The sequence below is a fragment of the Corvus hawaiiensis genome, chromosome 6 (genome assembly GCF_020740725.1).
Source record: "Corvus hawaiiensis isolate bCorHaw1 chromosome 6, bCorHaw1.pri.cur, whole genome shotgun sequence".
In the NCBI taxonomy this organism is placed as follows: domain Eukaryota; kingdom Metazoa; phylum Chordata; class Aves; order Passeriformes; family Corvidae; genus Corvus; species Corvus hawaiiensis.
Window position 1 is genome coordinate 48,609,547 of NC_063218.1, and position 15,618 is coordinate 48,625,164.

Below are 15,618 nucleotides of genomic sequence, written 5' to 3' on the forward strand. Positions count from 1 at the left end.
TGCTAAGTGACACTCCTGAAAAATTTTACCTTCCCAGTACTAAGGCAGCAGAGACTATACACACAGTCCCTGTAAAGTAGGTCAATTTTAATAACCATTTCTGCTTTGTGTTCATTCAGCATATTCCACAGGCCAGCCCATTTTAATCCATTCAACTCCTAACATTCACCAGAGCTCTTTAAGGGAATTAACAGTCTCTGCCATACTTTTTTTGTGCCATCAGCCCTGTGTTTTGTTTCACAGCAGTCTTACCTTAAAGACACACAGTTTTTACCTCTGGCTCACCTCCCTTGAAGCAGGTCTGCAGCATGAGCCCAAAAGTAATGGACAGAGCTTATTAATATCTGACTACAGTTTCCATGGAGCAATTCACATTTGCTTATTGCCTTTAGATAAAGACTATGTACATGCAGCCCGAGTTAGAGTAGCACAAGGTGGGACACTGTGGGTTAGTCTGTGTGGTTTTTAAAGGACAACACTGTTCTCAGAGGTGCTGCTCCCCTGAATAAAGGCACCCCAACCTACCTCCTGAGACCTGCTGCCAGGACAAACAAACTTCAGATACCCACTTCCTCTTAACCTTCCTATGACTCTCCCATCATCCCAGGCAGGGGCAACACAGCCTCCTGCAAATGCACCTTCTGCACGTTCAGGAAAGGGGTTACCAGCCCCAAACCCGCCTTGTCTCCTACACACATCTGCAGCTCCCCACACATCACCCCGGCAGTACCTGCTCCAAGTGCTGAGTTTATAAAACTTGAATGGGGGAAAAAAAGTAAGCCTGGCGATTGTGCTATGCTGCTCCTTATCCCCTTCTGCACGTGAAGCCTGGTCCAGGGAGAACTGCCTCTCTGCTGTATTGGTCATTACTCCCCTCTCCCACCCCTCCAGGCAATAGTTAAGTTACCTTGCACATTTCTGGCAAACATACATATCTTACAGCCCTGAAGCCATTTATAAATATATTTTTATTTATAAAGTCAATTTACATAAAATATGATACTCTCTTAAAAACTGCATATGTACAACTTAAGAAATCCTAGCAAGTGCATACAAAAATGCCTTCAATACATTTTTTTTTAATAAAACTTCAGTTTTCAGAGAGGTGGACCTTCACACCAGGCAAACTCAGACACCACGTTAAAACACCACATAACTTTACAGTCTTTTACTGAAGTGTTTGGAGAGAATAATTTAAAAAAACCCAAACAAACACCTTTTCATCTATACCGTGTATGTTCCCAAAACATTCCAGCTGGTAGTGTTCAAGAACAAGTGGATAGGACCTGCTAAAAATAGAACCATCTCATCCCTTTTCTCTAAGGTTTCTTGTACAAAAATAAGTCTTCATACACCAGTGTCCCTATAGGCAGTTCAAGTTACATATAAAATAGAATCTGACATGATAAAAAATTCCCTCCCCCTCCAGAAACAAGGAAGCATCAAGTGTTTTTAATTTCTTTTTTTTTTTTCCTTTCCACCCCTCCAAAGCAACACCAGACAGCAGCGGCGGGGGGAAGCAGGTTCGCTCGGGCATCCTCGTCGTGGGTCGGCAGCTCGCAGCGGGCAGGCGGAGCCGCTGGCCCCGCGCAAGGAGCGGGACCCCGCAATCAGCTACACCATTGCACTTTCCACAGCCAGAAGACGACGGCTGAACCCGGTGAGAAAAGCAGCCAGCGGGGCCCCGCCGGGGTGGAGGTCAGTACTTTTGGGGGGATGCTGCTGCCGCCGAGACCGGGGGCGCCGACGTGCTGCGGACTGAGCGCGGCTGCGGAGAGACGTGAGAAGAGCCCCGGTGGGTTCGTGCCCCTCTCCCCCGAGCCCCGGGGGGCAAGCGGCGCCCCCTCCCATCCGGCTGCCCCCTCACCTCCCGCCGGGTCAGTAGCTCCCCAGCCAGCTGGTGAAGTCCAGCAGCTCCCGCTCCTCGGGGCTGAGCGCCGCGTCGTAGCCGCTCTCCTCGGAGGAGCACGGTGAGCCGGGCGCGGAGGAGGCGAAGGAGGGCGAAGCGGAGGAGTAGCCGCCGCCGCCGCCGCCAACTTCCCCGACAGCCACCCGCCCGCGGCCGTCGGGGAAAGAAGCGGCGGCGTCGTGCTCGTCGAGGAGCCGCTGCAGGGCGCGGATGTACTCGACGGCGGAGCGGAGGGTCTCCACCTTGCTCATCTTCTTGCTGGCGGCGCCGTGGGGGACGTGCTGGCGGAGGGCGGCGAAGCCCAGGTTGACGAGCCGCACGCGGTTGCGCTCCCGCTCGTTCCGACGGGCCACGGCGGCTGCCGCCGCCGCCCCGGTGCCCGGCAGGGCGGCGAAGGCCAGGCGGCGCTTGCAGCGCAGCAGCTCGGGGGAAGCGGGCCGCCGGCGGCCGCGGGGTGCGGCGGGGGGTAGCGGCGGCAGAGCCCCGCCGTTCATCGCCGGGCGGCCACGGCGGCGGAAAAAAAAAACACACCCCAAAACTTAAAAAAAAAAAAAAAAAAAAAAAAAAGCCAAAACTAAATTTAAAGCGAGACAAAGGAGGCGGGGGTGGGCAGCGCGGGGCAGTTGATCCCCATGCCCGTGCTCTCCCGCCGCCGCTCCGCGCCTCTGCGGCGGGTCCCGCCGCCGGCCGGCCCCTTATCAACGCGCGGCGGCTCGCGAGCCCCCGCCGGCCGCACGCGCCGCGCACGCCGCGCCACGCGCGCCCGCCGCCGCCGCGCCCCCGCCCGCGCCCTCCCCCGCGCGCGCCCCCGCCCCCGCGCGCGCCCGGCGCGTGGCGCCGCCGGCCCCGGCAACCGCCCCCCCCCCCGGCCTCACACGCACCCCGCGCACCCCGCCGCCCGCGCCCCGGCCCCGGCCCTGCCCCTCGGGGTGCGCTCCCTGCCCCCCCGCTCCAACCTTCCCTCAAATCACCGCCCCTGCCCTGGCAATTTTTGACGTTTTAGTGTAATTTAGTTATTATTACTACTCGGGGGAGGGGCCTCCCTCTCGCCACGCCTCCTCCGCACCTCAGACCGGGCACGCACGAACTGCCGGGACTCGCCGGTGCCCTCGGTGAGTGGAAGCCCTGGGTTCTGTCCCTTCAAATGTGCCACCAGCCCGGCCCCTGCCGAAACCGGGTACCTCGCGGGTGACGGTGTGGGGAAGGCGGCGGCCCGGCAGCGCGGCTGCTCCCAGGGCTTTCCCTGCGGAGCGGGGAGTGCCGGCGCCTGGCTGCCGGTCGGTGCTTGCCTGGCAGAGAGACGGGACACGCCGGGGCTCTGCTTTGTTACATCCACCAAAAGAGTATAATAACAAAGATTTATAGCAGTGGCGTGAATCATGTTGCCAACGCCGGCTTTTTGGGCTTCAATGGGAGATTCAGGGATAAAGGTATGGAGACAAGAAGGAAAATGCGAAGGTTTTGTAGCTCGGGGGTTGCAGCCCGGCTTCCCTCTGCCATGCCAAGCAGTCCTCCTTGGCTTGCCATCAAGCAAGCCTTGCTTCCAGCTCCGGTGGGAAGAGCAGCAGCGTAAGGTGCGTTCAGATAGCTGGATGGAGTGGGGAGGACAAAGGAGCTTCCTCCTGGAGTCCCGGGAGCTTGTGGGAAGAAATAACTTGCATGGTTTTTGCTAAATAAACAGGATGGATGGAGGGGGAGCTACATGAACGCACTGCCCTGGAGCTGTGTCCACTCTTGGCTTCAGCACAGCTTCAGGATGTGCTGTCCTGGCTTTGATCCTACCCAGCCTTTAAAAAAAAAAAAATCCAGTAGTGTGGGGCAGTTCAGTCACAGGGCTTCACTTTTTGGGGGGGAACATAACCCCATCTCAGGAAAGTGCTCCAAGTGGGTGTCTTTGGCACCAACATGGACAGGTGCCAGCAAGACTCTGCAGCTCGATTTGGATATCAAAGGGTCTGTATTCCCCTGGCTGCCCTGAACCACTGTGGTGCTGGTCCTTGGGTGTATCTAAGCCAAAATGGTAGTTCAAAGAGCTATCATTTCTTGATGTGACAGAGGGGGCTTTTCTAGTTTCTGTGTGGGTTATTTCGGGAGCAGCAAGGCTCCATTATGTTGCAAGAGAAATATTGCCCCTGGGGATCAGTTGCAATGGCAATGGCTTGAAGGAACCAGCCCCACTGCAGTGTCCCAGGCAGCCGAGCTGAAATTCCTGTATGGAGCCTGCGAGCACTTTGATTTTCTGGTAATCAAACACGCAGAAGGCTTAACGCCCAAATTCAGTGGCTCCTGAGACATTCTTGGCTGTGCTGTAGACCTGGGGGCAAACCAATGAGCAGCCCTACAACTTCTCTGAAGGACTTGACCCCAAAGGAGTGGCTCATGGCATGGGGCACAGGTGGAGCATTTTTCCTGGTGGGTTCCGGGCAGCACCAGGGAGCTGCTTGTGCCTTGAACATATTTGGGAGTGCACAGACTGCTTGCTCAGCTCAGGCCATGTCATGCACTTGTCTCCAGCATCTGCAAAGCTGCCCTGGCTGGTACAGGGGGCTTGCCTTGTGCTCACTGTCAGACGTAGCTTAGTCAGTAGGGGCATTACTGCAGTGGAGTAATACTGATGTTCTTTTATTACCTCGTCTCTAATTTCTGCTGAAAACCTTTTTCACAGGAAAGGGGAAGCTGCTGCCCTTGAAACCTTTCAAGAGAAAGCTTTCTGTATCGAAGTGCCACACTCAAGAGTAATAACTGGATTTTTATCATACAAAAATAGCTACAGGGAATTTTTTCATTAATAACGCACACCAGTAAACCCGGTCTCAAGGGAGAGCGCGCAGCCTCCAGCCACAGAGATTCCACGCTCAGCTCAGGGATGAGCTTGACTTGTCCAAATTGGGTTCAGGACTGCTGATCACGACGTGTGTTTCCAGCCAGATGTGGCCATCGGATCTGATATTCAACACACAGCAAGTGCTTACACTTTCCTAGCAGTGCAGCTGGCTCCCCAACAGTCTGCAGGAAGGTAGGTAGGTACATCTTGTACTCAGAGAAATGCAATCTCACTTGAAATCTCTTTATAAAGTTAATGACTATGTAAGATCCAGTAGAACAAGACATCATTAAACACTGTCTGTGCTCATAATCAACTTCCTGATCATAATCTGGGGAGAGAGAGCATCCAGCAATGTGCTACCCATCCCCAGAGAGTAGGGAGAAGAAATTCTCCTCTCCTGGAGCAGGTAAGGCAAAAATGGTAACTGTGTGGTTGGTGTGGACACCTTGCAGCCCCATGTGGCTTCAGCCAGTGTGCTGCAAGGTGGCCAAACGATGCTCAGGGAGAAGGAAAAAGGGCCTCTGGAAAGGGCCTCTGACACTACATTTAGTTCTTGCACCTGCCAAAGGTGAGAGCAAAGTGCTGCCCCTGACTTGGCACATGTGTCAGCAGGAAGGGTGGGGTGCTGGGTCAGCCCTGGTGTCACCCCATGCATTACAGGCAGCTGACATGGGCTTTTTAGAGTATTTTACCAAAACTTTCTGGACTCCAGTGGAAAGCAATAGAGGTCCTGTTGCAATAAAGCTTGAGAGGATGTATGTCAGAAATAAAAAGCAATGGGCAGTTGAGCAGCCCTGTTCTTGGTGAGCCCACTTGCCAGACTGGGCTGTGCTCACACTGGTTTCACCAGGAGCAGGGCTAGATGGAGCAGGGCTTGCATTGTGTTTTCAGGTCTATCACCTGCACAGCTGGCTCCTGGGCAGTTATGGTTTGCAATTAGCATGTGAAAAAGCAAAAATAATTTTGTTTGAGTAGGGCGGTGTGCCTTAGAGCTATGAGTATGGTTCTTTCAGTGGAGAAAGATGTTCATTTGGGTTTATTCTTTGAAGGGATCTTCAGCTTATGCTCTTTTCCAATGTAATCTTTCTCTGGCTTGATGAACTATTTTTAATAACTCTTCTGACATTTTATTTGCTCACCTATAATAATTTCAAATTGCCTGGGAATCACTAGAGGATTTCTGGGACACACATTGAAAATAGTAATAAGTAAAAAAGTGCTTTGGAGATACTATGATTTCTCTCTGGTTTTGTGTCTTCCAAGCCTCCAGCCAGCCTTGTTTCCATTCACAGTGGAGTTGTATGGTGCATCTGAAGCTTGGCAAAGCCCAGCACCTCCCCCTTTTCTCCTGTCATTCCTTTCTTGAAAAGAGATGGCCCCAGGTTTAAAAGTTGGTTTTTAGCTTTGATTGTGTGTATGTGCTAGATGAATGCTAACCAGCCTTTACAATGCATCCTTGTGATGTGCCCGGGAAGGCAGACGCAGGCTCTGAGGTCTCCCCGGCTTCCCATCACCCCTATGGCTGCGCTGCGGTTTGATATGGACATGTTTTATTTACGAGCGAGCTTTAGGGTGAATCCAGCCGTGCTATGGGCAGTAGCTGAAGGACTGAATGAGCTGAGCCACTGACACTTGTAAATCTGACACATTTGGAGCTGCTTTCTGCTGTGGAGGAGAGGTATTTTCCCTAATGGTGCTGTGCGCTGGAAAAGGAGGAGGCTTGCTGAGAGGCAGCAGGGACCTGGCGCAGGAGTATCCTGACTGGATGATGGGTGTATTTTTAGCTCCTGGGTGACATCCTCTTTCTTGCTTCCAGCCCATCCTTTCTCAGGAGCATGAGTAGCAGTGCCCCAAAGCCCAGGGGGAGGTTTCTCTTCCCTGCTGCATTGACAGAGTTCAAGCAGCTGAGGCTGGAGTGCTGCTGTTCCATTACTGGTGGCTGCACTGATGGAGTGAGAAGGCACCAGCTTGAATTCAGCCTCTTCTTCTCCATTTGTGTTTAGTGTCCCAAGTTCACCCCATGCAGCATTAACACATCAAATCCCCCAGCTCTTTTAGAACATCCCTCTGACAGAGTGGGCATTGTTTCCCTCCAGCTCAGAAGAGTGTTGGGAGTTTATAGCTTTGCAAAAAAATATGATCTGGCTTTGTTCCCTTTTTAAAATCAATCCTTCCCTTCTGGATGAGGTGGCACATCCTTCCGAGACCCATGCAGCTGAGGATGCTGGTGTATATTTTCATAACAGACGTCTGCAAGCTGCTGCAAGGCTAGAAAGAGAGCACCTGTGCTCCCTGGGGTATTTTCAGACTCACTACCATCTTTCCATGCTCCAGCTGATAACCAGAGATAAGGGAGGAAGCCACAGGCAAGAGCTGTGGTCACCTGTGGTTTTGCACCGCTTCTGGGAGCGATACGTTGTGCTCTTGCAAAGGGGACTGATCAATAAAACCTGCCCAGGTGGGCAGGAAGCCGAGTCTTGCTGGAAAAGCCGTGCTGCCATCCAGCCCACATGCTGGTTGTGAGGGTGGTTCCCTGGCATGCCACCAGCCCTGCCTCTCTTCCCAGTAGGATGAGGTTGAGGGGACACCCTGTTTCTCACCAATGCTTCCTGGACAGAGAGGTAGGCGTGTGCCAGCAACAGAGCACCCAGGGGAAGTTGAATCCCTTAGAAAGTAAAGTGTTGCAGATTGCCTTTTCGATGGGCACAGGTAAGATGAGCACACAGACTCCCCCTGTGCTCCCTTCAGCAGTGCCCTTCCATGTGCCAAATTTGCCTCCTTCAATCACAGCCCAACCTCTTAATATCCCAGCTCTACTCTACTGATTTCTTTTGGGTGAGGGAGTGACTTTCTTTTGTCTGTTTTTTGGGGGGAGGGGTGAGGAAGCAACTCCTTTTGCTCTTGTTAATTTTTTGATGTTAGAAATCCACATATGCTCTATCCCAAACAGGAAACTTTCAAGGCATACCTGTATGGGATAGAAGGTAAGAGAGAGGAAAGAGAAACAGCAAAAAATCCCTCCACCCCTGAGCCCAGCAGGCAGAGCAATTAGTAGAGGGAATGGGTATTAAGCAAGAGCACCAAGCACTGCTGGTGGGAGAAGCATCAGAAGACACGGGCAAGCTACTCAGAAATTGGCATTTTCTACCAAAACAGAGGAAGCAGCTGTTTAAACCCAGGTGTTTAAAGTTGCAGACCTGCTTTCAGAGCTCCGTGAGTCAGTGAAGGTACCCGTTTTTATGGCTGGAGATAAAAGGAGGCAGAACATATTTTGTGGGAAGACCAGGAGCCCTTGCAAAGTGGGTAGATGGCGATTTTGGGACCTCTCAGGTGGACCTGAGGTGAGGTGCGAGGCTCCTGCAGGAACTGAGGAGACCGTTATAGAACTGGGGAGGGAATTGCCCTTCAGAAAGCCCACGTCGATCATCCTGCCCTTCGGGAAAGGGTTGTGCTGGCCTGTGGGGACCTCTAGTGTGAGACTTGGCTTCTCACAGGTCTCTCTGCGGTGGCAGTCGTTTTGGACCGGGGAAGGAACTGGGGTCTAGCGGGAAACGAAGATGGGTTCCATGTTTTTTTCCCTCTCCGTCGCTGTGAAACAGGTTCTGGGTGTGCTCAGGGCAGGTGACACGGCTTGGTGACTGTCGCTCGTGGCTGGGCTGATGTGGCTTGGTGTTACACACAGAGCTGTGCTTATGCCTTCTTGCAGCCCTTCCAGATTTAACCTGTAACTCCATGGGTGGACCAGCTCTGCTGCCTTTGTACTAGGGATTCTTCACCTTGGAAATGCAGGTGACAACACCCCTGTCTGTCCTCTAGTATCAGAAGAAATGATGGGTGCCCACAGTTCTGCATTCAGATGCAATCCTAACTCTGACAGTGTCTTATAAGGCATTTTCCCTGTCTGGTCTGTTCCCGGCCATCCTGCTCCTGAAGGCTTGGCATCAGCTGCCTTACCAGCTTGTTGTCCTCTCCCCACTGCCCTCCTGCCCTGTTGTCTAGCCATTGGTTTTCCTCAGATGGTCTCCAGATGGTAGCCAGAGGAGGAAGGTCTCTGTCTGCACACGGTACATAAGTATCTCCTCCTGGGCATCAGGGCAGGGACCTGTGAGCCATGGGGACACCTGTTTTTGGCACTGGCTGTGGCAGTTCTCATTGGCATCTTGGAAGGCTGCAACCAAGATGATCTGCAGGAAAGCTTGCAAGAAAGCTAGTGATGTAGTCAGAAAATCACAACATGCTTTTTCCTGTGCTCATGGCTTTGTGCAACTTGCTTTCTCTTCGCTTTACAAAATGCATCTTCCTTCCTTTTTTCACTCCTCTCCTCCTCCTTCTTTGTCATCTTCCTGCAGTTACTGTTGTGGGATGGTTTTACTTTTTTGCTCCCTTTGTTTGCCACCTGGAGGGAGTGCAATTATTTTTCATTACTCTGTTTCACCTGTTCTCCACCAGCCTGGTTCCAAAACTAAGGATGATTAAGGCACTCAGTTATTCAGGCTGACTTTGGCCAGATCATTCTTGAGGCTTCTTTGCGATTTAGTTTTGAGAAATACGTGTCCTGGAGACAGCTGGTTTTGAAGACAAGAAATCTTCTGCAGCTGTGGGTCCATGGAGTCTTCAGTGCTAGGAGAGGGGAAAGGACAGAGTTAAAATGTCCACGGACAGTGAGCATCTTTGGGGAAGGGGGTTATATTTCCATATAGCCATTTTCCTGAATAAAATACTACCAAAATGTGTTTTTTTCCCATATCTGCAAATGCAAGTTCTAATAGAGACTCAGCCAAAGGTTATTGCCCTGTGGGGAGAGAAGACTCTTACACAGATCTGTTTGGAGGGGTTTAATTCCTTCTTTAAACAACAGGTTATTTTTTTTTTTAATAATTTTTTCCTAGACTTTTTCCCAAAATACTATTTATGCAGATTATAAAAAAAATGTTACCGACAATGTTTATTAAGCAAAACTGCATTCCAGTGAAAGTCAAAGCCAGGATATTTTGACACTGACTTTTCATTGCACAGTTTAAATTTTTTTTTAAGGGAGCTTTGCTCCAAACTCCATGAAAGGTTGTTTTTCTGTGTGTTCTTCCTTCTTTCCCAGCTGGCTGTGTGTGGGAGCGGACAGCAGCTGACTGAGAGCATGTTCAGAAGGTGACTGCCCTAAACAGGATTTAATAATCAGGCAGGAGGAGGTGCATCGGCACGTGGTGGGGACTCCACTTCCTGAGAGGCCCTGCTGTGGCCATGCCTCCTTTGGTGGAAACCCAGGCTTTATCAAGAGCTGGAGGGACCAACTGCCAGCTCTCTCTGGGGACAAGCTGCCATGGGACTGAGGTGCGGGATGAGGACCACCAAGTGCCAGCTGCTGGTGACCAGCCTCTGTGTCATGGTGAGCAGGCAGGTTTGGGGGGATCTCTGCAGAACCGAGGTGAACCATTGCCTTTGCCATTCCCGCTCCGAGAGGGGATGGTTTTCCCACGTTCTGTTTTTGGCGGGCAGAGGGCAAGCACAGCCAACTGCCTGAGTTATCATTGCACCATAGGCGGTTATCGCTGGCCACCAGCATCGCCCCCCTTCCTCTGATAGACTTCTGGTTTCTCAGGGATGTCACACCACTGCTGCTCTTTCACAACTCAGCAGCTGCCTCCAAGGAGAAAGAAAAGGTCGCTGCTGGCAGAATGGGTGGTTCTCAGCAAAAAGATATTTGCTCCTGTCTCCTTGGAGCAAGAGAGGACAGACCTGCTGCAGTCACACTTGCTGCTGGGAGGGTGGTTGACTGCAGGTGGGATCAGTGAGAATGTGAAACCACAAGGCTTTGGTGGAAGTGTGTGTGAGAAACCTGTGGATCAGCACTGCAAAGCGAAAGCAATTCCAGGGACTCTTTTTATCAGCTTTTGAAGCAAATTCAAGGGGAGTTTCTGGATATCTGCTGTAAGAGCTGATGGGAAATGGTGGATACTGGAGAACACTTCTCCTGGATGCTTTGACTTGTATGTTATTGTTGCCTTTTCACTTCATCAAAACTTGCCAGTTTAATAATAGTAATAATAATAACAATACCAACAGCAATAATAATAATCTGTATTTAGTTCAAAGAGGGTTGGTGGCTTTTTAAGAGTGTAATTAAAAGTAATACCTTATTTTGGGCCACAAATGAAGTTTGTAGTTTGACTGTACGATGGTTCTCTCTTCCAAATAACAGAATACACCATTTGGAGGAAATGACAGGAGGATTGGTACCAAGCATGTTTAGAGGAGGCATTAAGGCACAGCCGCTGTGGATGGTTAGAATCTTGTTATTGCTGTTAGGAGGATTTTAGACTGGTGTTTCTCAGAAATCTGAGCTAACTGGTGTTGCACTTAATATTTTGCTGGGTGTGAGTCAAGATACACAGTAATGCACAGTCTGAAGGATCTGAAGGTGCCACGAATTAGGTTAGACAAAATGCTATGGTTTGGATGGATTTAGTCTCTGAGACCGTAAGCCTCCAGCAAAAGCTATTAGAAAATGTCACACAGTGGGGATTATGTTGAGATTGCACTGTCACATTTGACACAGGTATAGCTGCCTCATTTTTCTGTATTGTAAAAGCACAGAATGATGAAGCCTTATCTTCAGAGCTAGGAGTGGCCTTGCATTTTGCAGGTTCATTACACTAGATTTGGAGCTGGTTTTGCTTTTGGTGCCTTTGTCCCAGCTCTGCCACCAGTCATGCTGCAAGGAGCCCTGCCCTAGAGCCATCTCCCACAGAAAAGTACCATCAGAAATGTTCTTTCTCCGTCACCTGGATTCAGTCTGGGCAACATGGAGGGTGATGTGCAAGTAGTTACCCTGTGCCTTAGGCATACGAGTGCTCTCAGGGCTGGGACAGAAACAGGCCAGCAACACCTTGCAGAGACAGAAACCAGCACAGACAACTTAGAGTAGTACAGGACTCAGCTCTTTGCCCTCTACTGTAGGAAAGAGAGCCAACAGCAGGCAGCGAGACTGGCTTTGCAAAGAGCAAAGCAGAGAACATCACCCCTGCCTAAAACCACTCTTGAAGCTGGCAGCCCTCACAGCCACATGTGTGCAGTCTGCAGAATGGGGTGGCACCACCCAGGTGCTGCCAGGGCATCAATCCTCTCAGTTTTCTTCATATGGTGGGAATTTAATCCACGGGCACTGGCCAAGAGACTGTGGGCTGCACAGTGTCACATGCACTCATTATGCAAGAGAGAAGAACAGCTTTAGTATTTTTAAGTGTCTGGGGTTTGTCCTTTTATGTGCATTTTGGGGTACATATGGTGGTCTCTGGATGATCAGGCTGTCTGCATTTGCATGGGGCTCAGGAGTATTCAGATACACCTCAAACCTTTGTGTGCACCCAGAAAGAGCTGCTGCCTTGTAAATCCCTTCCTGAAACCCTTCTTTTCCAGCTCCTGGGGCTATCCATTGCCACGCTGAGCACAGTCACCCACTATGGGCTCCGTTTCACCCTCATCAGCAACGTCTCCCTGGACAGCAACTCCTACAGGGTCATCCACCACAGAGGTATGTTGCGGTCACATCCCAGCGAGAACTTTGGTCATACCAGGAGCTACAAAATTCCCTAAAGCAGTTGAAAGAAATACCTCAAGAGGAGGAAGGAGCTGGATTTTGGAGGATGCATTAGGACTAACACAGTCCTACAGGCACTTACTTTCCCATATCAAACCTGCATGTCTGTAACCAAAGCATGCTGTGGGAGCATGGGGTGCTCAGGTGCTTCTGTGTTTGCACCTGTTCCTCTATTCACCATGTCCCCATCCTGCCCCTGTGCTGCAGTAAGAGCTCAGGAGGAGCTCCTCAGTCACTAAAAGTGCACTGGGGCTGGCAGGAGACTGGGAGCATGGGGAGAGGAGCTACAGGAGTTGAAGCAGAACATAGAAAATTGAGGCTGGGAGGGGAAATGCATGGCAACACCTAGAGTTTGTTTTAGGAAATGTGGGGTATTTTTGCTTTCACAAGGGAGAAGTCTCAGGTACAAGGCTAGAGCAGAGATAGCCCAGGTACTAAAATACCCTGCTCGCCTCTGCTGCGCTTGCATCTGCTGCTTCTCCCAAGCTGTACTCTGGGCTTAAACACGCTCATACCCTCTCGAGATCCTGGTTCTCAATTTCAGTTTAACAAGGCAGGTGTAAAAACTATGTTAGTCCAAAGCTAAGGTACATTCCTTCCCTGTTCCTACACATAAAGGGGTTATATATTGGCGCTGACTGTAGCCTTGCAGGCTCTCCCACCCCAGTCACCCTCTCCAGCAACGCTTCCACTTGCCTTGTTTGCAAGTATTATCTCAGCATGGTTAGGGTAGCAAAGCCCTTTGCCGAGCCGTGGTCCCTGCCCTGGGGCACCGGCTGTGATCCTGCCTGAGCCAGGAGGAAACCAGAGGGTGAGTGTTGCACCAGATTAGCAGTGCCTGGAGTCCCGATAGGGGCTGTGGGACAGCTGCTGCACACCAGCACCCCCCATTTGGGGGGGATCCTTATCAGAATGCTGAAATAATTGGCAGCTTGTGGTCTGTTGGGTGGACCGACACCATTTTAGGCTGCTTCACTTTGCTGGAGCTGTGGGAACCACTCAGAGGTTTACAGCCCTGCCAGACATACACAGCAAAGCATACACAGATAGTTGGTATTGAATAAATTACAGACAAAATTCAGTTCTGCAGCCTGGACATTTGGGACCAGCTCCTCAAAATGCACTTTTTGGCCTTTCTCTGGATGAAAGCATCAGACTAGGCCTCTGGCATCTGACCACAACTCCCATGTCTGACTTCCTTCCAGCTTTCTACTTTGGGATCTGCCTGAGCATGACCCTGATCCTGGCAGCTCTGCTGAGCTCCGCCGCCACGGTGCGGGAATCGCAGTGTCTCACCGCCATGGTGCGTATCCGTACCCACAGGAACTGGCTGGGAGGGGCTTTTTGTCACCTGGGGCTGGCCCCCTTAATGTGTGGTACTGGGAGCTGTGTTGCCTTATGCCTGGAAGCATGTATGCCTGAGGAAGGAGGTCCTGTTGTTCCACCTTGTGCTGCAAGGGGACGTTTTTGTAGAAGCATGACCTTGCAGAGCTCTTCAGGCTGAGGATTGCATCCTTCTGTGCCTAGTTTCCTTTGCCAAGGCCCTGTGTATGCAGCTTTCAGAGGCAAGGTGCTTATCTGCCAAGGAACTATGGAGATGACAATTCCCAGGGTATTTTTTTTCCCCTCATCAAGTGAACACATGGTTTGTGTGGGGAAACCTTAGCAGCATGATTTTGAGTCTCACATGCTTCCCCTGACTTGTGACAGCAAACTAGCCACTATTTTTCACCCCATCACTGCAAATATCCACCACAGTGGTGGTGTGAGGCATACAAACCAAGGCAGAAGGCATGGGGGATTTGGGCTGGACCCTGAGTTTTGGCCTACAAGGAGAGGTAGCATAAGAGCTGAAATTCCCCCTTTCTCCTCTCCATCATCCACAGCGAAGTGCCTGTTTGGGCCTGGACCATGTTGACAGTAGTAAACTGGACTGTGAGCTAAGCTCCATTTAAAAACAGAGCCTGCATGTGGGGCTTCGGCTGCACAGAGCAGCTTCCAGCCTTGGGGCTGCAGGGATGAGTGGTAAAGTGCTGCTCACTGCATGTTTTCCCATGTGAAGGGCAGGAGTCAGCAGGTAGGTTGTTGAGCATGAAATCGTGTTTAATATAAAATAATTGCATTGCTGTCATACAGTAACTTTAAAGAGATTTATCTAATGTGTGTAATTGGGGGAAATGATACTGATGGCAGAAATGAGAGGCTGACACCTTAAAATTCAGTGCAAAGCAGCCCCTGAAATTAATGTTTTCACCTTCTGAATATGCCATCTTCCTTTCTCTGTTTGAGATGCCCAAAGGGGCCTGAGTTCCTATGAATAACTCTAACAGAATAGGTGTAACTTCCCACCCTTTCGCTGAAGTGTTTTTAATGTGTGCCTGCAACTACCACATCTAAACCAATGGGTATGTACAGATTAGTGGAGAAAGTAATGGCTGCCTGAAGATGCAGCCAAACTTCTCTATAATGTTTATTTGTTGCCTTACTCTCTGGTATGTGGTTGGGGCATGCCACTCCATAGAACTGGCTGTTAAAATCACAGCCATTTCCGGATGCGATAGTTAAAGATGGCAAACACATACTGAGCGAACTCCAGAGCTGCTGTCCAAAGGCACTGTCCACACGGTGCTGCTCTCCCTTCCCGTTGTAACGTGGGTGATCCTTTCCCCCAGCCACCCATCATCTCCACCAGCCCAGCTGGTTTGAGCTATCACAGCCAAGCTCTGCCCACCAAAAAAACCTCTGGCTGGCAGAACCCTCAATGTGGCTATTTTTGTGGCTCCTAGTGCATCCTGTTGGCTTGTCTTTAGCTTCCACAGTTTTGGGGGGCGGGGGGGGGAGGGGAGTGGGATGTGGCCGTCTTCATTTTGGACCCCTGATGGCACCTTTGCAGGGAGGTCACGGTATCGCTGCCTGGCGGGAAGCAGAGGAAGGGTGCGAGGTGCCGCACGAGGCGTCACGCCACGCTGCTCTGAGCAGGGATAACGGGATGCCTCTCGGCTGCCCTTAAGCCCTGTTTCCGCCGCCTCCGTGCCGAGCCGTGGGGCAGGAGGCGAGAGGGCCGCTGGCAGCCGGGCGGGGCCGGTCCAGCGCCGCGCTCCGCCGCTGGAGGGGGCCGCGGGCCCGCCGGCCGCCCGCTGCCGCTCCCTGCCCGCTGCCGCTCCCCGCGCGCTCCGGGAGATGCTGCGGAACGCGCCGGGAACGGGAGCAGCCCCCGTGACCCCTGCGGGCTGCTGGCACGTCCCCAGCCCTCAGGAATTAACGGGAACCCTGGCAGACACCCAAGAG

The 15,618-nt window shown here is 51.5% G+C and overlaps 2 protein-coding genes across 3 annotated transcripts in view; one reads left to right on the forward strand and one right to left on the reverse strand.

The window, feature by feature from the left end:
- Positions 1 to 949: 949 nt before the first annotated feature.
- On the reverse strand, positions 950 to 2,630 carry ASCL2 (achaete-scute family bHLH transcription factor 2). Its single transcript, XM_048308294.1, has 2 exons — positions 1,868 to 2,630; positions 950 to 1,768 (listed from the first exon to the last, which is right to left on the reverse strand). The coding sequence occupies exon 1, from the start codon at positions 2,401 to 2,403 to the stop codon at positions 1,879 to 1,881; it is 525 nt and encodes a 174-aa protein (XP_048164251.1). The 5' UTR covers positions 2,404 to 2,630; the 3' UTR covers positions 950 to 1,768; positions 1,868 to 1,878.
- Positions 2,631 to 2,947: 317 nt separating this feature from the next.
- TSPAN32 (tetraspanin 32) overlaps positions 2,948 to 15,618 on the forward strand; it is a 39,357-nt gene continuing 26,686 nt past the window's right edge. Inside the window, exons 1-5 of one of the 2 annotated variants that reach the window (XM_048308293.1) lie at positions 2,948 to 3,021; positions 4,575 to 4,929; positions 9,832 to 10,119; positions 12,150 to 12,264; positions 13,536 to 13,633. In XM_048308293.1, the coding sequence (XP_048164250.1) occupies positions 10,054 to 10,119; positions 12,150 to 12,264; positions 13,536 to 13,633 (279 nt within the window). In that variant the 5' untranslated portion in view covers positions 2,948 to 3,021; positions 4,575 to 4,929; positions 9,832 to 10,053. The remainder of the gene's footprint in view (positions 3,022 to 4,574; positions 4,930 to 9,831; positions 10,120 to 12,149; positions 12,265 to 13,535; positions 13,634 to 15,618) is intronic. The other variant, XM_048308292.1, reaches the window with a different exon arrangement.